Source organism: Mesoplodon mirus (genome assembly GCF_964341445.2).
Source record: "Mesoplodon mirus genome assembly, chromosome: 3".
Taxonomy (NCBI): Eukaryota; Metazoa; Chordata; class Mammalia; order Artiodactyla; family Ziphiidae; genus Mesoplodon; species Mesoplodon mirus.
The window spans coordinates 2,164,113-2,188,731 of NC_138978.1; the positions used below are offsets into that span (position 1 = coordinate 2,164,113).

A 24,619-nucleotide genomic window follows, 5' to 3' on the forward strand; every position below is an offset into this window, starting at 1 on the left:
GTGTGGGTGAAGAAGGAGGGGTGGACCAGGGACTTCCCAGCAGCGTGTGGGTGAGAACGCAGGCTGGAGAGGGGTTGGGCCTCCTTTGCTCACCTCCTAGAGAGACCAGGTAGAGGGCAAGGTCAAGAACAAGGACGTTAGAACTAGCTGGCGGGTTGGACTCCCTGCTCTGACCAGCTGTGTGCCCTTGGGTGGGTGACCTAACCTCTCTGTGCACGTTTCCACGTCGGTCAGTGAAATGAGCTGCGCGGTGCACTGCCCTGCTGGGACACGGTGAGGCTCAGCCATGCTCCAACGTTTCTTTGTTTGGTTTGGCCGCGTGAGTTCCTCCACCAGGAAGCTGGCCGTGGCAGTGGTGGGGCGTGGGGGGGTGGGGGCATGTGCCACTGGGTCCCCAACCCTTAGCTCGGCCGGGAGCCTCTCCCAGCAAAGGTCTGGGTGACCCTGGAGCCTGGCAGCCCTGGGGGATTTGGTCAGCCATTTCCTTCCAGAAGTACGTGAGGCCCACGTGGTCAGAGGGCCGCCACCCAGCTCCCTGCCTCACGTGGGTGCTAGACCAACCGTCAGATTCAAACAGAAACTGCCGGGCAACCCCACGGTGCTCCAGGCCGGGCCCAGGCGCCGGAGGGAGGCCATCCCCGCCCCTGGCCTGGCTGCGGGACCGGGACCGAGGCTGGCGGCCGGGTAAGAGGCAGCGGGACTGGGGGATTCCCGGGGCCGCTCCCAGGCGCTGCGTCCCCCGCCTCCCCACGGGCCCCGGCCCAGGAGGGAGAGAGGGCGGCTTAATCGGGCACCTCCAGCTGTTTTCATATTTCACAAGCGCACCCTGCCCCAGGGTGGGGAGGCTAAATTTGTCTCTCACCATCAGTGCTGGGCTTCCCCCGAGGGGGCAGCGGGGGAGCAGGGAGCCCCCCCAGGGTGACGTTGGCCTCAGCCATGCCCTCCTCCCAGGCCCCACAGGCCCAGTCTCTCCGCAGGAGGCCCAGGTGCCGCCCTGGCCGAGGGTCCTGTTCTAACCCCACCCCACGCCCTGCAGGGCCAGCGAGGACAGAGGCTGCGCAGGCTTCCGTGGCCACGTGGCTGGACGCGGGCGGGAGGGGCAGGTGAAGATGGCCACTGCCCTTTGCTCCCTGAGGGTGACACGCTCCTGGCCACCATTCCAGGTGGGACTCCTGCCCCGGCCCCACCGGGCGAGGGCTTCCCGTTCCCGGGGTTGGCTGGGGTCACAGAGGCCCCTCAGCTCCAAGGGCCCAGGCGGCTGGGCGCCGGGTGTCCTGCTGGAATTCAGCTGGGCCGCCGCCCGGGGACGGCGCCATGTCACAGCAGGGCCTCCTGCCTCCTGTGACCCTGTGTGATGGCCGCCTGACCCCTCTGCCCAGGTAGGGGGACTTCTGGACGCTGGGACATTCTGCTGTCCCCTCAAGACAAGGCCGCAGGGTATGGGAAGGGGCCCAGGAAGCCCCCTGGGGTCCCTCCTGAGATGGTGTAGGTTTATCTGCCCCTTAGATTTCAATCCGCCTTCGTTTACTGAAATAACCGGGGATGGACCCACCAGAATAGCCAGCATGTGACTGAGGACAATCAAGATGGCTTGTTTTGGGGTGGGTGGCAGGGTGGAGTTCTTTGGGTCTTTCCCCACTCAACTGAATGGGGCCGCACGCCCTCCCCCAAAGCTGGCATCCAGATGGCCGTGGAGGAGGGGCGTGTGCCCCAAGGTGTCCTTCTCTGCACGCAGGCCAAGCGTCCACACTCTGGACCAGGGCTCTTGCAGGTGGGTGGGGGCCCCCCTCTATGGATGGGGTGTCCCTTCTGGGAGGGTCACAAGGACCCCAGTTTACGGGAGCTGGTTTTGGGGCCCTGGGCAGGGGTGGGCCCAGGGGACGGGGAAACCAGAGGCCTCAAAATCCTGCCCAACCACTGAGGCTGCCCGTGGGGGCCACGTCGCGGAAGGGCTGTCTGTACTCTGCCACCTGCCGGGTGATTGGGGGGCAGGATAGGGGGCATCCTGGCCTGGAGTCGGGGAGGACAGTGTCTTCCCGGAGGAAGCCTGGCCTGGCAGGACAAGGCTGGGGTGGGGAGTGGACGGTGGACCAAGGCTGAGCGTGGAGGCCACCCTGGCTGGGGTGCGTGCGGACAGGGCTGGGGGCAGAAGGGGACCTGTGGGAACAGGGCCAGGAGCCCACGGCAGGCTGTAGCTCTCGCCGGGATTCGTGCAGGACGAGGTCAGAGGGTCGAGCAGAGCCGGCCAAGGAACAGCTGCTGCACCCCGGAGCCTCCAGCTCCCACCAGCCTGGGGCAGAGGGGCTGTGCTCGCTTGTGGGGCAAGGCCTCCAGCTGTCTGGGCTGCGGCTCGAGTCCCAGCCGGGACCCTTGGCAGCTTGGGCCTCTGAGCGCCTGCCCCGGGGTGGCGGTTCCTGCCCGACAGGGCGGTGTGAGGGCCTGGGGCCCTGACAGCAGCTGGCCCGCTTCTCCCCTGCGGCACTGGACCTCTGGGCTGGAACCTTCTCTGCCGTGGTGCACGGCAGGATGTGGGACTGCATCTCCTCCCTGGGGGGCTCTCAGAGACCTCGGGGCATCCCCGAGCCACCCAAAGTCAGCGGGGTGTGGGGCTGTGTCTCCCCTCCAGCTTGAGTTGAGGGCTCTGGGCCACACAGCCTCTGCCCCGCCTCTCCAGGGTCACAAATTTTTGCTGGAAATTCCTTGAGGTGAACTGGTTTTGGTGGCCCCAGCCCACGGCGAGCTGGGACAGGTAGGAGGTGCCTGAGCCCCGGCCTAGCTGCTGTGAGGAGGGGCCCCACGTTGCCCTTCTTGGGCTGCCTCTGACTCGGCAGTTCCCTGTGGGCCGGCGTTCAGGGATTCCTTGAGTCCAGCTCCCACCTGCACCGTACCCCACCTTCTCACACCCACGTCTCCCTTGGAGACTGGCCCTGACCAGGACTGGACCCCTCTCGGTGCAACAGAATGCATTTTTTTTTTCCCAGAGCAACTTCATCTTCATGGAAAAGCAAAACTGTCCACGGTGCATGTGCACTTCGTGGCATCATTAACGCCACCTGAAGAGGTATCATTGAAATTCAGTCTCTCCCCCCATACACGCGATTTTTTCAATGATTCGCGTCGTTTGCAAAAGCAGTTTCCATTGTGAGCACATTTCCAAATTTGAAGTGCGTGTCGGGGAAACTGGATTTAATTTGCAGGAAGTGATTTTAGAATTGCTTTCTTTTTCTCACCTCTGCAAACCTTGGCCACCTTGGCCGAAATGCTGCTAGTGAGTAAAGGGAATATACTATCCCTGCCCTAGGGGAGAGAGGGCTGGGCCCATGGAACTCTGGGGGGCTCCAGTTGGGGGGTTAGGCAGCCTGAGGCCGGACTTCAGCTGTGCCTCTTCCTCACGCCCAGCTCCGGCCCAGGTGGCAGGCGCTCCCTGGCGCCTGCAGGGACCAGGTCTGCGGCTCTGTCACTCGTAGCCCAGTGCAGCCTGCTCTTCAGTTTTCCAGGGAAGCTGGAGGTATGGGCGCTGCTTGGCTTCCTGGGTCAAGTCCCCCGGCTCCTCTGAGTAAGGCAGGGCAGGTTTCTGGACCCGTTTTGCCGATGGAGAACCTGCGTGGAAGTCACCGTCAGAGGCTGGTGCCATCCTCGGGTGGACAGCCAAAGGGGCCCCATCAGTGGGTGGGGTGAACCTGTGTGGTGCTCTCCCCGCCCCGCGGCGGGGGTGGGGGAGGGTCTGTCCTAGAGTCACTGTGAGTCCCCGGGGTGTTGGCTAAAAGCAGACACAGAGTCCTCGGTCTGAGGGTGTACTGGGGCAGAAGCAGCAGGATCTGCTGAAGGCAGTGGAGTCTGGTGACCCTGGACCACCCCTTGCATCAGTAAGGCTGAGCAGTCTCCGTCTTCAGTCCTGGTGGTGAGGGCTGGTGGGGTGGGTGTAGGACCCCCCCACCCCCGCCACCGCTTCCGCAGAGGGCCAGGCACCTGCAGGTCTGTCCTTGAGCCAGAGCCAGCCTGTGTGGTGCAGGCGCCTCTGACCCCCGCAGCTTGGGGTGAAGCAGGGGGTGGGGTGAAAATGCTGGGTGTGTCCCCCGGAGTGGGGGCCCTCTGTTCCCCCTCCCGGCTGTTCTGTGGGGAGGGAGGTGTGGGAGCCAGGGAAGGGAGGGGGCCTTGGGGAGATTCCCAGTGCTGACTTGCCTCCCCAGATGTGGGGCAGCAGGGGCTGCTGAGAACTGGGGCTGGGCTTTTGGAGAAACTGTCTTTAACTTCCATGCAGCTTTATTGAGGTGAAATCCACGCAACATAAAGCTAACCCCTTTACAGCAAACCCTCCGGGGCGTTCAGCTCATGCACGGTGTTGTACAACCATCGCCCCATCTTACTCCAGCAGCCTCCCCCCACGCCCCGCCCCCAGCCCCTGCAACCGCCAGCCTGCCTTCCGCCTCTGTGGACTCACCTGTTGCGGACATCTCATAAACGGACTCGTAGAGCACGTGGCCTCTCACTCAGCATGATGTTCTGAGGTTCATAGTGACGTAGCCGGTGTGAGTGATCATTCCTTTTCATGACGGAGCAATATTCCAGCGTGTGGGCCGACCAGCATGTGTTTATTTGTTCACCCGTTGATGCACCTTTGGGCCGTTTCCACCTTTCCACTGTTGTGAGCGGTGCTGCCGTGACCAGGGACAGGATCTTGCCATCCACTTGCTGTGTGATGTTAGTCAAGGCGTTGTCTGTCTCTGGGCTTAGATGGTCCACTAGCAAAATGAAGGGGGTGGGGCCAAATGGCCTTGGGCCAGTTGAGCCTCGTGTTGGTACACCCTGCCCACACCAAGAGGCCACTCTGACTCATCTCTACTCATCCAAAAGGACCAGCCATGGAGAGCGGGTGAGGGTGGGTTTCCGCCCAGCTTCGGGGCGGTGGCCTGCTCCACGCCTGCTCCGGCCGCCGTGTTCTGCTTCCTACCAAGTCCACCCCGTTCTGTGTTACCACATGGCCAGCTCCACGCCTTACTCAGCTCTGCTGGCTTTTGGATAGCTCAGCCCAGGATGGGAGTGATCTCCCCAGCACAGGAGGCATGCAAGTGAGTGCTGACCAGCCCCTTGTTAAAACCCTGTGGATTGTGTGCTGAGGGTTTGAGGTGAAGGGGGGAGGAGACATGACTACGTTAATTTCCAATTCTGAGAAAACCACTTGATTGTCCCTGCACTTACAGCTATGCTGTGTGACCTCGGCATGTCACATAACCTCTCTGAGCCCTGGTCTCCTGAGAGTGGGTGGAGTGGTCTCCGAGCCTGCTGGAGAGTTGGTTTGTGGCCAGCACTTTCCAAGCTCCTAGTCCCGGCCATCCTCACTCGGCCCCGCCCGGGCCCTCCCAGCTCGTGCCACTGCTCCAGGGATGGTGGCCTGGCACGTGGCAGCCCCGGGAGCAGGCCACCGACCTCTCTCAGGGCCCACCGCCTGGAGACAGACAGAGTGACAGATTGCAGGCCGCGCCCTCCCTCCCCCGATGGCCGTGGGCAGGTCCGGGCCTGCCCGCTTGGGCCCTGCCAGGCGGTGGCCAAGCTGATTCCTGTGGCCCCTTGCCAAGAGCCTGGAGGCTGGCCCAGGGGAGACATCACCTTGGCCTGGGTGGGGGCAGTGGGCAGGGTGGGCTCTGGTTTCCCTGCCCCTCCCCCCTACCGTAGGACAAGGGTTCAAGATGTGCCCGGTGTGGTCACCGCCACCTCCTCCTGGGTGGCTGCTTCGGGTGGGCATGGAGGCCCTCAGGAGGGGTGACAGTGGGGACAAAGGCCAGCAAGCACTGAGTTGGGGCGCCCCAAGCCCTGGGCATCTCGTTGAAGGGGGGCCACTCGTGCAGTGACCCCCTCCAGTGACAGAGAAGCTTCTTGGCCTCGGCTGTGGCGGCTGCCTCGTGGGGTTGACACTGCTTTTGTGTCCAGGCCACACTCAAGGATCCCGCATCAGAGATGAAAGGCCGCCCAGCCTGCAGCAATCGGGCACAGCCAGGCTCGTACCAGGGCCTCGGCTCCAGCCTCCGGTGGGCCCTGCACATCCCCTTCCCAGCGGGCACCCGGGATCTAAGCTGTCGCCAGCTGCTGGGGCCTCGGGAGCCCCCAGACCTGGCCTGAGCTACCCCCAGGCCAGACCTAGAGATGCAGGTCATGATAATAATGGCCACGCGCGTTCCAGTGTAATTATGACCCAGGCACAGCAGAGACTTCATTTTTTTGTTTTGTTTTTATTTTTTTAATTTATTTGTTATCGAAGTATAGTTGATCTACAAAGTAGTGTTAATTTCTGCTGTACAGCAAAGTGACTCAGTTTTACACATATATGCATTCTTTTTCATATTCTTTTCCATTACAGTTTATCACAGGATATTGAGTATAATTCCCTGTGCTGTACAGTAGGACCCTGTTGTTCACCTGTTCTATATATAATAGTTTGTATCTGCTAACTCTAAACTCCCAGCCCATCTCTCCCCCACCCCCCTCCCCCTTGGCAACCACAAATCTCTTCTCTATGTGAGTCTGTTTCGGTTTCATACATACGTTCATTTGTGTCGTTTTTTTAGAGTCCACATATGAGTGATTTCACATGGTATTTGTCGTTCTCCTTCCGACTTCTCTCGTAGAGACTTGAAATGCGTGCTCCCAAGGGGCCCTGCAGCAGCCCCACGAGGGGACGCTGCTGGCACCCCCATTTCACGGGTGGCAGCTTTGAGAAGCTCCTGCTGCCCAGGCCCCCAGCCAGGTCTGAAGCCAGGCTGCCCACCCCCAGGCCTCGGTTCCCGCCCCCAGAAAGGGCAGGATGAAGTGAGGGGCTGGGTGAAGGGTGTGCGCCTGGTTAGCACTCCAGGGCGTCCTCGAGTGGTCATCGTCGGCCCCGCCTACCACCTGCGCCCAAGGATGCTGGCTGAGGAGTGCAGAGGATGCCCTCCCAACCCGCACTCTTGTCCTTTCTTCCTGGCAGAGCGAGCTGCCCTCGGCCGGGAGTGGGAAGATGTCGCAGTCCACCCAGTCCACCGCCACCGACGAGGGGGCTACGTTCCAGCACCTCTGGAGCTCTCTGTGAGTACCTCGTCTGAGCCCACTGGACTCGGGGGCTGGGATGGACTCGGGGGCTGGACAGGGAGCTGCCGCCTTGGGCTTTCTCCTGGGGACGCAGGGTCCAATGTCTGGGCTTCTTCCTCTGACCAGCCCTCCAGAGGGCTTGGGTCCAGGGGACAAAGCCTGTGTGTGGCCATGCCAGCCTGGCACTCACACCAGCCCTGGAGAGGCTGGTAGGGTAAGGGGGCCGGAGGCCGCACGGGCTGAGGGTCAGGGAAGGAGCGGAGGAGACAAGGGGCTGAAGGAATCCGTGGCGGTGGGAGAGGGAGGCCCCCCAGGAGCTGCGGGCTGGCCTTGAGCTCCAGGCCTGGGCCATCTGGGCTGATGGCTGTGCTCCCTGTTCTGTTTCCCTCCTCTGTCTAGGGAGCCGGACAGCACCTACTTTGACCTTCCCCATTCTGGCCAGGGGAATGATGAGGTGGTGGGTGGTGCGGAGGCCAGCATGGATGTCTTCCACCTGCAGGGCATGACCACTTCTGTCATGGTGAGTGGGCTGCCCTCTGCGGAGGACTCGGGATAGGGGCAGTAAATGTGGACTGTCCTGTCCTGGGAGCCTGCAGAACCAGGAAACAGGCTCTCAGGTGTACGGCTTCCTCTCTGGGGTTGTCAGCACATTTCAGATGGCAACGTGGAAAATGTATCAGCTCATGTAACTGTCAGTCCAGGTGTAGGAAGGTCTTCAGGCATGGCTGGATCCAGGTGTAGGAAGCCTTTCAGGCATGGCTGGATCTAGGCGTATGAATGAATTCCGGAATGGCTGGATCCAGGTGTTCAAACAGCTGCCTCTCTGTCTCTTGCTCTGCTTCCCCTGTGGTGGCTTTGTTTGGAGAACGACCCCTCTTTGCCCAGAGTCCAGCATGCCTATCTCTGAATGCCTATCGCTGAGCCATCCCTGTGCCTCTGATGGCCTGGGTCCCCTGAAACAGGATCAGGATGGAGTGGAGTGGTGTGGGCTCTGCCCACCACAGGCACTGACTTATGGGGAAGAGCGCCCCGAAGGAAGCTGGAGCTGCTGTTTCCAGAGGAGGGAGGCTGGATGGGGAATGCAGGGGCACCTGAGGCCCTGACAGCCGCCAGCCCTGTGGTGTCTCAGGCCTTGCCACGCTGGAGGAGGGTTGTGATAACCGGGTGGTGGCCATACTCCTGTCTCTCTCCCTGGCCACCCACTGCCAGGCGATGGTGGGCCAGGAGGTGGGGGGCAGGAGAGACACAAGAAGGGTGTATAAGGACCCCTGGCCCTGGGGAGGCCCAACGACGCCTGCCGTCCCCAGCGCCCCCTGTGGTCACCTCCTTGGGACAGCCTCTGCCGGACCCAGGGCTGCTCTGTCCTGCCCACAGGCTTGCTGTACAGCTCCCTCAGACGGGGACTTGTCGTGGGACCTTGGCTAAGTGCGTGAGGGAAGCACCTGGGTCTGCCTCTTGCAGCTCCCCGGATGGCGGCTCCCTGGATGGCGGCTCCCTGGATGGCCGCTGGCCCCCACAGCCCAGCACAGTGGCCTCGGGGCACCACACCAGGCCAGGGCCAGTGTGCAGGAGGGAGACGGAGCTGGGAACTCTGGAGGTGGGGGGGGCTCAGAGTCTGGCCCCCTCTCCCTAAAGCCCCCTTCCAGATCAGAGCCCTCACCCCAACACACACCCGGCCAAGGCATCTGGTGAACAGTGGGGACCATGGGGGCTCCAGTCGTGGGAATGAGCCAGGGTCAAGGGGGTGGGGGATGAGGAAGGGTCCCCACGTCCTACGTCAGTGTCCGTTTCGGATGCTGGGCTGGCCCAGGGCCCGCTGGACCACATGGGGCGAGGAGAAGGCACCTGCTCGGGCAGTCGCAACTGGGGCAGGTGGAGGTCTGGGGGGCGGCGAGCTCCCTGTGACGTCCTTGCTTCTGAGGAGCCCCTCAGAGTGGACCTGAGGAATCTGCCTGCCCAGCCCAGGCCTCCTGCCTCTGCTCAGGACACCATTAGAGCAGAAACATCTGCCTGTTATAGTCCCATTTTACAGGTGAGGAAACCGAGGCAGACGCTGGGCCTGGGCAGGGCCAGGTAGTGCTGCCCTGTCCCTTCGGACCATTTCCTGTCTGCCAACATCTCCCCAGGAGCCAAGGGTCCTGACCTCTCACGGTCCCGGTTGTCCCTTCTGGACATCAGTGTCCTGGCGCCACTGTCTTGGGTGGGTCTCAGCCGGTCAATAGAGGGCTAGGATGCCTGGGGTGTTCACCGGAGCCCTACTATCTGCACTGCGGGGTGGGGTGGGGGGGAGAGAAAGAGAGAGAGAGAAGACCCAGGGCTCTGCCTTTATTGGGGCTGAGGATGGGGTGCCTAGGGTTTGGGGGGTTGATTCGTTATTGGTGAATTTAAAACATAACAGTGGAATTAAACTGTGAAAGGGAGACGTGGGGTCACTCACTCCAGGGTCCATTATCTGGTCAACCAGGGCTTTCTGAAAGGGAGCCTTCAGGGATGAGGCAGCTAGGCTCTTGACCTAGTTGTGTAGCTGTCGAGGTGCATGTCTTTGAAGTGGGTGTCCCACCCATCCAAAGCCTAATGTCAGGCACTTACATTACAATCAAAAAGCAAATTGTCAGGGCTTCCCTGGTGGCGCAGTGGTTGAGAGTCCGCCTGCCGATGCAGGGGACATGGGTTCGTGCCCCGGTCCGGGAAGATCCCACATGCTGCGGAGCGGCTGGGCCCGTGAGCCATGGCCGCTGAGCCTGCGCGTCCGGAGCCTGTGCTCCGCAGTGGGAGAGGCCACAGCAGTGAGAGGCCTGCGTACCGCAAAAAAAAAAAAGCAAATTGTCAGACACTCACCCTACATCCACTCTGGGGAGGGACAGGAGCTGCCCCCAGGCTCCAGGGAGGGAGGGCCCCTGAATGCAGTCTCCTAAGAGGCCTGTCTCTGTAGTTCCAGAAGCCCCCACCTCCCCTCCTCCCAGCTGCCCGGCTCACCCCCTGGAGGGCAGTAGGCCCAGGAGACCCCGACAACCCAGTGTCAGGAGCGGACCAGCTCTGGGTTCCTGTGGGGCGGGACGCCCCCCTCCAGGGAGGATACCTGATGCTGAGCAGGTCCGGGCCAGGGAGGGCAGGACACCCCTCTCACCAGCCGTGGGGTAACCAGAATGGGGCCTCTCACCTCTGCCAACAAGAGGGCCAAGTCAATCAGCTAGCGACACGCCTCTTAGTAAAAGTCCTGCAGGTTCGCAGAGGTGGGGATGCCCAGAACCACGCTGGCCCTGGCTGGGGGCAGGGGTAGGTGGGGGTAGCCGGGCCCCCTCCGAATGCCTCATCCTGACCCCTGCCTGACATCGTGAGAGCAGAGACTGGTCTGGGGCCTGGCGTGTAGCCCAGCCCTCACCCTCATGTATCCCAGCGCAGCCCAGAGGGAAAGGTGAGGCTCAGAGACACAGCTGGACAGCTGGGCAGCTGGCTGCAGAGCCCACTGCCTAGATGCCTTGCAGAAGAGCCTCTGCCTGATGCGTCCAGAGGCCTGGAGCAGGGGCCCACGGAGTCCAGGGTGCAGGCAGGAAGCCCCGCAGAGCTGAACTGCGTGGTGTTGTCTTAAAGTCCAGACTGGCGGCCAAGAAGGCCTGACCTTCTTGCCAGAACACAGCCCCGGCAGACACTGTGCTGCTGAGGACGACCTGGTGATGCTGGGGTGTGGGTGGGGACTCCTGAGTGCCTCACCCCCACCCCCGTGGCTCCATCCCCACCCACCATCAGGTCCCTCGTCAGGGGAAGCCTGGGGCTCAGCGGGGAGGGGGGTAGACCCTCCTCCAGGCTGGTAACAGGTCAAGTGCTCCCCAGGCCAGGCTCCAGGTCAAGAAAGCAGCAGCTGCAGAGTCAAAAGTTTTCTCGCCACCTGTCCTGTAGTCATGATTCAGGCCCTTGTAAAATGCGTGCCCGCACTCGTGCACACACACATACACACACAGGCCCCCATGCCGCTCCCTCTGGCCGCTGTCCTCTGAGGTGATGTGTGCCCGTACCCCAGCCCCAGGCTCTGGGGCCACCACCCCCTCCGGGTCGTGGGGCTCATCCAGCAAAAGGCTGAGGCCAAGGCAGGCACAGTCCTCGTATCGGGGTCACTGGTCCTTGGGGGTGGCACACACTGTGGTCTGGGGGCCTTGGGTCTCCACCCTGCTCGGTTGCCTTGGTGACCAAGCAGATTACTTCCTGCCTGACCTGCAGGTTCCTGAGCAGCACCCCCGACCCTGTCAGGAAACAGACCACTGGAGACCCCCGGGACGCCCTTAACCGCTGCTTCAGTGGCCGGTAGGAACAGGCAGAGTGGGAGGGGCCTCGCCCGAGGAGCCAGTCTGTCCCGGGTTCGAGTCCCCATGTCTCTGAGCCTCGGTGCCCTCACTTGGGGACCTGGGGTGACAGGCCATATGGGGTCCCAGCAGAGGTTCTGCCAGCCCTGTGGGGCCTTGGACCACCCTCCTCCCAAGCCGGGTAGCTGAGGAAGCCGAGTCGGGCAGTTAAAGGAGAAGGAGAAGGGCCCCTATGGGAGCACTTGGCCCCTCGGCCTTGGAGTCCCAGAGCACAGATTCTTGGGGGGGACACTGAGCTCCCTGAGGTCTCTGCAACCAGGGTCCACCACACCACAGGGCTGAGATGGTGCAAAGGGCGTCGGGGGCTCGGAGGTCAGATCCCACCCCCGCCTCTTCTTTGCTTGGAGAGTTATTTGACCCTCTGAGCCTCAGTTTTCTTGTCTGTAGAATGGGCCAGTGAGGATCTAAGCCAGGATTGTGAGGAAGACTGATGGTGCCTGACCTGTAGGAACGCATGACAAACACTAGACGTGATGCTGAGACCAGGGACAAGGACTGAGTTTAAGAGAGCTGTTCCCCCTGGAACCCAGAACAGTGGAACCAAGGAGGGCTCCGGGAGCAGCTGCTTCCAGCCCAGAGCCCGCTGTGCCAGGGAAGGGCCCAGCGCCCCAGGCCCACCTTGGGGCCCTTCGGTGGAGTTCCTGCCCTGTGTGGTGGCCTCCAGTTCTAGCTGTCCCTGTAGACCCCTGGCGGCTCACCCACGACAAGCACCTATAAAATAGGCCCCCACCTCCTACAAGAGGAGAGAGGGGAACACCCGGCCTCCTGTGGGCTCGAAATGAGGGCTGCCCAGAGGACACGAGGTGGGAAGTGACTCCTAGGCCGCTGGCGGGTGCCGTGACAAGGGGAAGCTTGTAGGGTCTCCCCTGGCCCTGGAGGCCCTCACAATCTGAGAGGAGCATGGACAGGATGAAGCCCCCATGGTGAGCGCTCATGGGGTCCCGAGCAGGCAGCGGCCGTATGCATCCCGTGCTGGGTCTGGGCCTGGGCTTTGGGCCATGCAGGCTTTCTGATTCTCAGTGTCCCTCAGGACAAAACGGGGGCAGGGGGACTTCCTTGCCGGTCCAGTGGTTAGGACTTGGCACTTTCACCGCCGAGGAGCCTGGGTTCAATCCCTGATGGGGGCACTGGGATCCCAAAAACCTCCAAGAAAACGGAAGGGGGCAGGGCTCTGGCCAGCTGTGACGATGCACGGAGGAAAGGGGAGCTCGGTTGAGAATGCGGCTGGTTGAGGTTGAGGCTGGCGGGCTCTCCTCCCTGACCATCCCTTCCGGGTCTCCCCCGCCCATCCTCCCGGAGTCTGAGCGCCTCCTGCCACCCTGGCTGCCCATGCCTGCCCCCTCCCTGCATCCCTTCCTGCCTCTTCTGGTGCCTTTCTCCGGTGACAGCTGTTGTGGGCGCCTGGGCCCTAGAGGGGGCTGTGTCTGGGGGCTGATCCACCCTGGAGCCCCGCCGGCCCCTTCCCAGGTGCCCAGTAAGCTACGCAGGGGACAGACACCAGGGTTAGAACCTGCAGCCACTCGGGGCCTTGAGACCCTAGCAGTCACCCAGGACAGGCCTTCCTGGCCTGGGGAGGGGGCGTTTCTCCCCAGGCCTGGCAGCCAGGAGGGCACAGTCCGGTAGTACACTCCCTGGAGCAGGCCTTGTCAGGGAACAGAGCCAGCCCCCAGAGGGGTCCGGTGGGCCGAGGGAGGGCCTGCCGCCCGGAGGACGTAGGGCCGGAGCTCAGGTTCAGTGAGCCCCACCAGCCACCGGGTCACAGAGCCACCTGCCTGTGGGTGTCCGCAGGTGGTGTAAGGAGTTTGACCTGAAGTTGACACATCACTGGTGCCCTTCTGGTGACTCACCCCTTCCTGCGCAGGTGGGCCGTGCAAGAAAATACCCCCCCGCCCCGCTGCCGCGAGCCCTGCGGAAGTAGTCAGTGAGGTGGAGTCCCGGTGAGTTAAACTCAGAAGAGCAGGCGCCGCAGGCCCGGCGGGGTGACTTGGGAGCGCAGCGCTGGCAGCTGAGGACTAAGCCAGGAAGAGTTCCTGGGGGCAGGGGCCCCGGCTCCCCCGTCCCTGTCCCCGGATGGCCAGGATTTTGGATAAATGCACAGGAAGTGGGTGATGCTCTGGGACAGATGCCGGAGCTCCGGCACTTTGAGAGCTGGAAACGGGCTCTCGTTCATGCTGGGAATCCCAGTCTGGCCCAGGCTCACGTTGTGCGGACCATGCTGGTTCTCAGGCCTCAGGTGCCCCCGCAGTGTGGGTGGGGCGTGGCGCCTGTGCCTTCAGAGCTTCCAACAGGGCTCAAGAGAGGAGGTCTTCCCGACCTGACCCTGCCTCCCTGTGGGCAGCCTCCTGTCTGGGCACATGTGTGGCCAGCCCCTCCTGGGCCCTGCCTTGTGCCCTGCAGGCCTGAGCCCTTCGGCCGTGCCAGCCGTCCAAGGTCCCTCGGAGCCCTGGCCTTCTCCTGCCCAAGGTCTTTTCCTGCCTGCTCACTCCCCTGCTGTATGACTCAGCCGTGCTGCGTGACAAATCACCACCAACAGAGGGGCTTAGAGCAGCACCGTTTATTATCTCACGGCTTCTGTGGGTCGGGAGTCCTGCATGTCCCCACTGGGCCCCCTGCTCAGGGTCTCACCAGGCTGTACTCAAAGTATCAGTGAGGACTGCCATCTTGTCTGAGGCCTGGGACCTCTTCCAGGCTCTGGTTGTTGGCAGAGTTCAGTTTCAGGTTCTTGCTGGCTGTTGACCCAGGGCCACTGTTCTCAGCTCCTAGAGGCCGCCCGCCACACCCTGCCACGTGGGCCCTCCACAGCCTGGCAGTTCGCTCCTGAGGCCGTCAGGTGGAAGTCACCCTGATTAGGTCAGGCCCACCCAGATAGCGTCCCTTTTGATCAACTCAAATTTTGCCCAATGTTGCGCAAGGCTCTGCGCTTGACCCCAGGTCCTCCCCCTCCTCTCCTACCTACCTGTGTGTCCCTCCATCCAGTCACCTGCTAAGCCCCCCGGCCCTCTTGGGAGAAGCCCAGGCAACACCCACAGGAATCTCACTGACCGACAGTCTCCCCCCCCCCTCACCCCCACCCCCCCACCCCGCCCTGGCCTTCCCGCCTGCGGGCATCCTGGGCAGGAAGGCTCTCGGCCGCTGCCTCTGGCCAGAACTTGCAGCCTGGGCCCCGCTGCAGACCCCCTTCCTGAGCACCGGTCTGCCCCACAAACCTTGATGTCTCATTGTGAGTGAGGGACACCTGTGCATTGGGAGTAACAGCCATGGCCACACGCAGTCACGGGGCTTCAGGCCGCGTGTGCTGAGTTGTGCTTTTGGCTGCAGCTGCCAAGGCACCCAGAGCCTGAGCCGGGGACTCCCGGCCCAGCCCCTTGGGGAAAGCGCCTGGCTGCGCGTCCCCTGCCTGGGATCCCCCTGTCCCTCAGCCAGAGGAGCTGGGGGGCTGGACACGTCACGGGCTCCTCGGGCTGGCCTCCCTCTGCGTAACCCCACTGCTCCCAGCTCCCCGGGATGTGCCGAGAACAGGCCGGGAGAGAGATGGGGTCTACATGCCGCCTTCTCAGCACCTTGCGGGTTTTTAAGCTCTCCTTGGGGAATGGAAGTAGCTGGGCTCTGGGGGCTTGGAAACTTCACATCCACTTTCACGTGATCTGGGCCCGTTGATCTTCCAGGGATGATCCCGGCCCCTATGCCAACTTTGTGTCAAAGACGGTTAAGTTACAGTGGATGGTCCTCCAGAAAGGGAGTGGCGGTGAGCACTGTGAAGCCGCCGGGGAGGCGGGCCCCCATCTCTGAGCCCCTGGCAGTGCTGAGGGCAGTGCCGTCCATGCACTGCGATGGGCGGGGCTCCAGCGGTCCTCCTTCTGGACCACCTCCCTCTCATTCCGGGGCTTGGCAGCAGTGGGGACATGGCCAGCGGCAGGCCGGGCAGCATCTGGGGCACGGGCTCTGGGCTGCGTTGGGCCACATCCAGATGCTCATTCCGTTACCAGGCTCCCTATGGGGTCCCGCAGGCAGCAAGTCTCCCCGAGTGCGTCTCGTCTCTGCTCAGCCCTTTGGGGCAGCCCCAGAGCACCACCACAGTCCCTAGGCAGGAGTGGGATTCGCTCCACCCTGGGCACAGGGCTGGAGGCACCATCTGTTCCCTGCGGGGTGGCCTGGCTTTGCCTCCCGAGCTCTTGAGGGCCTGGGCTGGCCCCCTGATGCTCTGGGGTGGAGGCCTGTGGCCCCCAGGGCCTCCCGTGGGCAGCATCTCAGAAAGAGCCAGGCGCAGCCTCATTGTGGAGGCGGCCCGCGGCCCCGCAGCCACCCCCTCCCTGCGCAGCCGCCTTGGTGCGGTCCGACCCAGCAGTGGGCAAGCTGAGGCCTGCCCTGGACTTTGATGGATAGTCATGAGGAATAAAGGGGTGGGCCGCCCGTTTTGTTGTTAGATGCAGCTAGTTGACAGGACCAAGGCAGATGGAGAGGGCCAAAGTGCCCATGGCCAGCCCACATGTTCTGGAGCGTCCTGTGCTTCTGCCCGCCTAGCCACGGAGCCTCTCTGCCTGGGTCCACCCTGCCGGGCGGCTGCACCCCTGCCCCCGGCTCCCCGGCCACCCATCCCCATGCCTCGCCCCGCAGCACGCCAGCTCCCCGGCGTGTGCAGACCCCCGTGCGCCCACCATGCTGTACGTCAGTGACCCCGTGCAGCACTTCGCCTCGGTAGGTGCGCTTCGTGCATCCTTCTCAGGGGAACTTGGTGGGGCTTTCGCCGTGGTGGAGGATGCACAGGGCATTCTCTTGTCTGTCGCCCTGCTCGGCACCTGGGACCGGATGGGATGCCACCATGCAGGGTGAGCAGAGGCAGGCAGGAGGCGCCGAGGGGCTGGGGCCGGCCCCGGGCGCGGAGGCAGGTGCCTGCCCATCCTGGAGAAGCTCTAGGGACCAGTGCCCACTGGCTGGGCAGGACCAACAGCCAGGGGGAGGAGGGTGGGTGGGAGTCTGGTCAGCTGGTGGCCCTCCCTAGAGACGTGCGGGTTTCCCTCACTCCCTGGCTTTGGGCTGTCCGAGGCTCAGGGTGGGCCGCCCCACCTGCCCGGCCCTGCCCCCGGCTGCAGGAGCTCAGTGTACCCTGGAGGCTCTCTTTGCTCCCTGGGCTCTGGCTGGCTGTTGGGCTGCCACCACCTGCTCCCAGGACAAGAGCATCCTCACCTGGGAAGCTGCTCGTTTGGCTGCGGGGGCAGGAGTGTTCCCTGCCGGCCAAACTGCAGGTCAGGGGCTCACAGAAAGCTGGCTTCGAGGTGTGCTGTCACCCCTCACGATGGCAGTGGGCCGGGCAGAGGGAGGGAAGGGACCGCAGCTTGTGCCTGGCCCCTGTGGCCTGAGCCCCGGGAACCTGGGCTCATTTCCAGGCGTGCCCAGTCCCGGGGGCCAGCGGGCACCAGGCTGCTGGTTGAGCAGGGGCTCAGCTGTTCCCCACCGGGCCTCTTTCCTGCCCGGGAGGTGGATGGCGTGGGGGCCATGGGTACCACCTGCCCTGCGGGAGACCCAGCAGTGGGCAGAGTGTTGGGATGGACAGTTGGACAGAGTCCAGGTGTCCCCAAGCTCTGCGGGCGGAGGACAGGAGCCATGAGCGCAGAGCCACAAAGAGCTGCGGTCCCTTGGCCCTGTGCACGCCCAAAGGTGTGTTTGTGTGCGTGTGTCTGAGCGTGTGAGTGACAGTGGGTGTGTGTGCTGTTGTTCGCGTTGTGTGTTGGAACAGGTACGTGTGTTTGTGCCTGCAGGGGGGCGTCCCCAGGCAAGGCCATGGGAAGAGTGATGCCGTGTGTGGGGGACCCAGGAGGGGTGAGGGGTGTACGGCCCGTCTACATGGGCTGACCCAGGCACTGGCTCCGTTCACTCACATCTGGAAGCTCCGTGGCCTCTCCCACCCACGGCATGAGCTTTTTATCTGAAACCCAGCCCTGGAAAAGGGTGCAGCCCTGTGCGGGCCACAGCTAGAGTCCTCATGGCTCCCTTCTTTCACTTATTCCATTACTGATCCATTTACCCACTAGCCCCTGTCGCTGGGCTCATACAGTGGCCAGGGGCTCCCCGGGGAGCAGCCTTGTACCCCCAGCCTCTCCATGAAGATGGTGCGTGAGCCGGGAGGGACTGTCTCCCTGCCGCCTGGGGGTCTGTAGTCACACACGGAACCCAAGGCAGAGCCAGAGGCCCGGGGACCTGGAGACCAGTGTCCCTGCCCGGCCAGCTGAGAAGCCCCGCGGACATGGAGGACTCTGGTATAATCTTTCCTCTCGAACGAAACGGGTGTCTCAGTGTAAGTCCGCCGAGGCTGCAGCTCATCGCCTTTCAGGCAGGGGGAGGGGTCAGTGATGGGAGGCACGGCCCCCCGGCTCTGGGCCTTGGAGCGTCGCCTTCCTGCAGGAGCTGTGGGCAGCAGGGGGCTGCTGGCGTCCACCCTGCTGCTGCCGCCGCCCCGCCCTGGGGACCAGCAATGGCCAACCCCACCATCACCCGGCTTCCTGTAGACCCAGGATGACTGTGGCCTGTTCATTGTTTGGTCAACAAGTGCCTAGAGCAGCTCTGATGGTAGGTAGAGGCTGCCGGAGCCCCTTCCGGGCCAGGTGGGCTGGGCTGGGTCGTACGGATTTGTGAAAGTGTCTCCGTTTCCGTTCCAGAGGGAGAGTATTTGTGATCTTACCACTGCATGCAGAGGGGAAGTGGTGTGAACAAAAAGGGTTGAACTTGAGGTCATGTGGTCGCCTTTGTGGTTATTGGGAACCCACTGGGCAGGGAAGGAGGCATGGAGATGCAGGATGCTGTTGGGGCCCCCGCCTGGGTCGCCTGGGGGACCCACCTCTCTTTTTTTTCTTTACTTTTTTTTTTTTTTTTGCGGTACGCGGGCCTCTCACTGTTGTGGCCTCTCCCGTTGCGGAGCACAGGCTCTGGACGCGCAGGCTCAGCGGCCATGGCTCACGGGTCCAGCCGCCTTGCGGCATGTGGGATCCTCCCGGACCGGGGCACGAACCCGTGTCCCCTGCATTGGCAGGTGGGCTCTCAACCACTGTGACACCAGGGAAGCCCTACCTCTTTTTAAAAAAAAATATTTATTTATTTATTTAGCTGCACCGGGACCTTTAGTTGTGGCATGTGGGATCTAGTCACCTGACCAGGGATCGAACCCGGGCCCCCTGCATGGGGAGCACAGAGTCTTAACCGCTGGACCACTAGGGAAGCTCCCAGGGACCCACCATTCTGAGCCCCGGTTCTGACGCTGCTGCCCGTAGCCCACGCTGTGCCAACGGCCCACAGCTTCCCGGTCAGGGCTGCACAACCCCCTGCCGTGGCCCACTTACTGGGGTCCTTCAGCTGGTGCCGGGGTGGGCTTGCTGCTGGTCCAAGCATCTTCTCCCAACTACACAGACCAGCAGCTCACGGGACAGGAGGGAGCCAAGGGGACGCCCCATGGGCCCCTTCTCAGATGGGATGAGCGTGGAGAACACCCAGACTCTCCAACTTTCTCTGCCCACTCCTCTTTCGGGTGGGCGTCCAGGGACCCCACGCAGCCGCCTCCCAGGCTCCTGTTTCACTGTGTATCAGTTTAGGCTTGCACGAGATGAGAAGGGCAGTGCTGGACAGCACTGGCTCACCCATGCCTGCCTCTGTTGACGGGCCCAGGTCCGTCTGGGCTGCAGGGTCATCGAAGGTTTAGTCTCGGGTGACTGGGCCGGGCCCCATGCCACCATCCCATGAGCCAGGCCCACAGTGGGTGTCGTAGGTGTGTGCCCTGAGCTGGGGTAGCACGGGAGGGCATAGCGCTTGGATCTCCCGTGCAACCTGGAGCAGGGTCCCACCTGTCGCTACGGACGGGACAGCTCCTATAGGAGGGGCAGCCTCGGACAGGAGGACCCCAGGAGGGAAAAGTCAATCAGTGCTTTAAGAAATATTTGCTGAGTGCTTGCTACTGCATATGAGGGCACACAGGAGGAGGGCGTGATCCCTCGTGAGTTCTAGAAGCTGCCTGGGCTGCAGTGCTGAGAGCAGACCACAGGAGGGCAGGGCAAGGCTGGGAGCCGGCTGGAGGCCCGGGATGGAGAGGGATGTAGGCACCTTGGACCTGGTGGGAGCAGGGGAGGGGCTGAGAGCCCTGGGCTTCCAGACGGACGGGATCTGCTGATGGGCTGGGGGTTTGGACCCAAGTGACTGGGTGAAGGGAGTGATCACTTATTCAGCTGGGAAACTGAAGAAGTGGGATTTGGGGTGAAAAGTAAGCGTTCTGCTTTGACTGTGCTGTGTGTGAGACGAAAGCAGCAGATGGAGGACGGTGGGAGGTGGGACGGAATAGAGCGTGGAGTTCCTGAAGCCACGGGAGGGAGGGAGGGAGGGGATGTCCAGTGCGGCTCGGGGCAAAGCAGGTCGAGCCCAACAAGGGCCGCCCAGCGGACTGGAGGCGTCAGGGGAGGCGGTGGGAAGTGATCCGGTGAGGAGGCTGTTTGATCTCTGGAATAAGGGCAGGAGAGGACCCAGGAAAATGCCCGGGTTCTGGAGCCTCGCGGATGGGAGGGCGGCGCGGATCCTGGGCCGCACTGGCTGGAGCAGCGGCTTGGACACTTCGGGGCAGGAGTCCTGCGTGCTGGAGGGTGTGGGTGGAGGTGACCACGGGGGAGTCTGGCACAGGTATAGGGCTCACAGTCAGGGCGGGTGGGGCCCCACGCAGGGTGAGGAGCACCGGGCTCCCCAGATCGGAGCCGAGCAGAGGGAGAGACGCCACCAAGCAGACGAGAGGGGCGGCCTGGGAAGCGGGGGGAGGGGGGCACGATGCTGGGGGGTGGGAGGCGACCCGGGCAGGAGGCAGTCCCGTTCCGTGGCTGGGAGAGGACAGAGCTGAACTGGGAGCAGGGCGGCCCTGGGCTGGGGACGGAGCAGCAGCCTCTCCCTACCGTGTGCTGAGAGGGTGCCGGCTCTCGGGGCTGGGGGAGGGACTGACCTTTCCGGAAGGAGATGCCAGAGCCTGATTCAGGGGACGGAGGGGCCACCCCACCAGCCGGGCTCGCTGGCCCGGCCTCCCGACCCTTCGCCAGGTTCTAGGTCTACCCCCGCAGCGCCGGCCCTCTGGCATCCCCACTTCCACGTACACACATCCCCCTCCGCCCCCCATGGGTGACTGTCCCTTCTCGGCAGGCGGAAAATCCACCCTTGCTTCCTTCTTTCACTTGGCCAACACCTGGGAGCTGTTCCCGGGCCCCTCCTGCGGCGCCAGCATCCCGCTCGTTAGGAGCCTGTCAGCCTGACCTGGATCGTGCTGGCCCCATGCAGCTCCCACTCGACTCCGGAGCTAGAGGGTCCCTCCTGCGTTCAGTCCCCCATGGGCTCCCGGAGGGAGGGTTCTGCTCCTCTGAGCCATGTCCTGCCCTCGGCCCTGCGGCTCTCTGGCCCAAAGGCTTCCCCCTCTCAAACATCTGGGTCTAGACCTCCCCAGTACCTGGGCAGCCGGTGGCATCTGCCTCGAGAAGCCCCACTGGCCTGGCCGCCCCCCACTGGTCTGCTTTTGTCTTCTTCCTTTGTCTTCAGCCTGTTCTGAAGCCCCGGTTAGTTGGTTCTCTGCTGTCCTCTCCTCATGTGAGTTAAGCTCTGGAGGGTGCAGGGTACGGGCTGCGTCTCTGTGCCCGCCGCTGTCTCCCAGGGCCTGGGGGGTGCCCGGGAGATGTGTGTTGAAGGGCTGAGCTGCACCCCTTGCCGGGAAGCTGGTCCTGGCTTCAGAGCTGGAGGGAGGGGCTGGGGTCGGCCCTCAGGACTCACCGAGTAAGTCCAGGCAGTCCCCAGTTCTGCGGGCTGCGCCCTCCTCCCCTCTGTGCCATCCCGCAGCCCCCTCCCTGCCCCTTCATTGCACTTGTCACAATTGTCCCCACTCCGTCATGGGGCCTCCCCATGATGGCCCCCTCGGTGTCCTCAGTGTCTGGTGCAGGCGGGGCGTGCTTAGCATCTGCAGGATGGGCAGACAGGCGGACAGAGTGATGGATGGATTAAAGGATGTCAGGGGACACGTGGATCAGGCTCTGGGGGTGCAGGCAGGGGGTGAGAAGGCAGACCGTCCCCCAGTTGTGCTCAGGGAGGAGGGGGAACCCGTACCCCTGCCTGCACCCCTCGAGCTGGCCCTGTGACAGATCACCAAGCTCCCCACTTTCCTTCCAGGCTCTCAGCATGCTGGGAGATGGGGTGTAGGCTGGGCTTGTTTCCTGGTGGTTAAAAAAAATCTCTGCATCCCATGGGTCACCTGCCTGTTCCAAGGCAGCTCCGCAGAGCCTGGCAGGGGCACAGCCTGAGACCCCAGACCCCCTGGGGGGCCCTGTGGAGGCTCTCGGATCCAGGCTGCACCCTCACTGACTCAGCAGCGCCGTCTGCAGGCGGAGGCTCCGGCTGCAGGTCCTGCAGACACAGCCTCCCTGGCAGTCCAGCACAAGGTGTGGAAAGTTCCACATGGCCCTGGCTAGGATTGGGCAGGGCCCCGTGAGAGGAGAGAGCGTATGTGCATATTTTCAGGAGGAGAGGGAGCCTTTCCCCCCAAGCACAAGTCGAATCTTGTTGGCATTTCCATCCGTTTAATCACAGACTCCTGGAGATGCTGTGGGAAATACCAGCGGGATGGAGGTCCTGCTCCGAGTGGGACGGGTTATCTCCCAGCCAGAGCCTAGACGGCCTGTCAGTCACTTACCTCTGGGCGAGGTTGCACCCAAGCCCAGACATGCCTGCCAGCGAAGATCACGGAGTTGGAAGTTTCATTCTCTATTTTTTGAAAGTCTGGTTTTGGTATCCTCTGGGGAGCACGGGGACACTGGGGGTCAGAGCAGACAGAGAACGCCAGAGAAGGGGGCACCTGGCTGACCCTCCCCAGGTAGAGCCTCTGAGATCAGACCCCAGGGCCTCAAACCTGGGGTGACAGTGGTGACAAACAGACACATGTCTGCCCCACTCTAACCCTAACCCTAACCTTTCCCCAGCACAGGAACAGGATGAACTGGGTCACGCAGGGTAGAAGCTTGGGTTAGGAGGTGCTGTACCTGAAGTGGGAGTGATGGGCTGGGGGCCTCACTGCAGGAGGTGACAGTTGAGCAGGAGGGGAACGGGGAGGGGCCACAGGGCAGAGGGCCCGGCAGAGCGTGGGGGACAGGGGCGCTCCACCTGGTGACCTTTGCACCCAGCCCCCTTCCTATTTGGATCCACACTCTGGTCCCCTGACAAAGACGCAGATAACACTACAGTAAGTCCCCTTACATACGAGCCTTCAAGCTGCGAACTTTCAAAGACGTGAACATGCGTTCTTGTGTCCAATCACATAAGTTAGTGCGTGTGTCTGGCGCACATGGTCACGTGCGTGCATCCTCTACAGGTGGTTGTGCTTTCGTGTACTTTACTGTACAGGGCTGAATAGAGTGCAGCAGTACAGTATCTTTATTTCAAGCCCAGGATGTCCGGAAGCAAGCGTAAAAGCAGCGGTGATGTAGCTGGTACTGTTGAGAAGCGCCAAGAAAGACAAGAGGAAGCGTAAAAGCAGCGGTGATGTAGCTGGTACTGTTGAGAAGCGCCAAGAAAGACAAGAGGAAGAAGAAGTCATTGAAGAACCAGAGATTCACGACGCAGGAAGTGGCATGGGGTTTTCTTTATTTGAGGAGGCGTTGTTAGTGTTTGAGGCACAGGACCTGAACGTAGACGGTACATGAAGGTTGCGGCAGCCGTTCAGAATGCAATCCAGTGTTACCAAGTCATCTATGATGAGAAAAAGAGAGCTACTACCCAGACATCACTGCATCCTTTTTTCAGGAGGGTAGATGGAATTGAATCCAGCAAGGAGCCAGAACCTGTGCCATCACCATCAGGCGTGAGTGACATTGCGGCTGGCCCTCCATCTCCTGTTGCTGACGACCCTTCAGCTCTACCATCTCCCACCTCCTCTCCCTCCTCCAGTCAGTAACTCTTCTTGCCTGTTCACTGGACGCCAGCCCCTGGATGCCAGCTGTTGTACTGGACTACTGTACTTTTCAAGGGACTATACTGTAAGATTAAAAATGTTTTCTTTATTTTTTGTGTTTTTTTTTAAAACTTTTTATTGTTTTAAATTAATTAATTTATTTTGTTGCACCGGGTCTTAGTTGTGGCAGGCAGGCTCCTTAGTTGCGGCTCACCAGCTCCTTAGTTGTGGCATGTGAACTCGTAGTGGCGGCATGCATGTGGGATCTAGTTCCCCGACCAGGGATCGAGCGTGGAGTTTTATCCACTGCGCCACCAGGGAAGTCCCTTGTGTTTGTTTTTTTATGTATTATTCGTGTGAAAAGTATTATAAACCTATTATAAGACAGTGCTATATAGCCGATTGTGTTAGTTGGGTATCTAGGCTAACTTTGTTGGACTTAACGAACAAATTGGACTTACGAACGTGCCCTTGGAACGGAACTCGTTTGTTATGTAGGGGACTTACTGTATTTACCAGATTTCCAATTTTTGCAAAGAGGTCCCCTGCTGGACCACACAGCCAGGCCTTGCAGTGGGCCTCGGGCAGCTTGAATACCGGTGCACAGAGGCTGACCTTGGGGGGCAGCCTGGAGCCTGTTCCCTCAGGGCTGTGAGGGCACTCTGCAGGCCCTGGTGCAGCGCTAGATGCATGGTGGGTGCTGCAGGCCGCAGGGGGAGTGGGGTGCAACAGACAGCGCAGGGGTAGGCAGCATGGGCATGTCTGCTGGGACCCAGCAAGCTTTGGAGGGAAGGAGGGAGGGACGGAGTTGGGAGGAACTGCGGAGCCTCAGGCTGGTGGGTCACCACCTTGCACATCTGGGAAGGTCACGGGTAGATTTTGCTTGGAGCTGCATTTGGGCTTCTTGGGGTTTTTTGGAAGCATCCTCACTCCCCGTTGTCAGGGGTCTCAGGGAAAGCATGGAGGACACTGATAGGGCCAACTCGGCAGCCGGGCCTCCCATTCTGGGGTCTCGAGGGTCCCCTGCCTGATCCTTGTGAGCCTGACTGAGGTCACAGAGTGAGAGGAGCCTTAGCGGGGAGCCCAGGCCAGCTGCCGCCAACTTGCTGGCTCCACACAGAGCAGCCAGGGAGACCTGCTTCAGCTTCTAGAAAGAGCTGAGAGTCAAGGGTGTGAGATACTGCACGCGCTTAGCCAGGGTGGCCGTGGAGCGTTTGCTGTGGCTTCACAAAGGCGTGGACAGTTATTTTGGAGGCTT

At 62.0% G+C, this 24,619-nt stretch overlaps 1 protein-coding gene across 7 annotated transcripts in view; it reads left to right on the forward strand.

Annotated features, from left to right (window-relative positions):
- TP73 (tumor protein p73) overlaps positions 1–24,619 on the forward strand; it is a 68,448-nt gene that overhangs the window by 15,152 nt on the left and 28,677 nt on the right. For 4 of the 7 annotated variants that reach the window (XM_082615603.1, XM_082615602.1, XM_082615606.1 and 1 more), the window contains exons 2-3: positions 6,962–7,059; positions 7,462–7,582. In XM_082615603.1, coding sequence (XP_082471729.1) covers positions 6,992–7,059; positions 7,462–7,582 — 189 coding nt within the window. In that variant the 5' untranslated portion in view covers positions 6,962–6,991. Of the gene's footprint in view, positions 1–652; positions 685–6,961; positions 7,060–7,461; positions 7,583–15,993; positions 16,116–24,619 lie in introns of those variants that run through there. The other 3 variants (XM_082615604.1, XM_082615608.1, XM_082615605.1) reach the window with 3 other exon arrangements.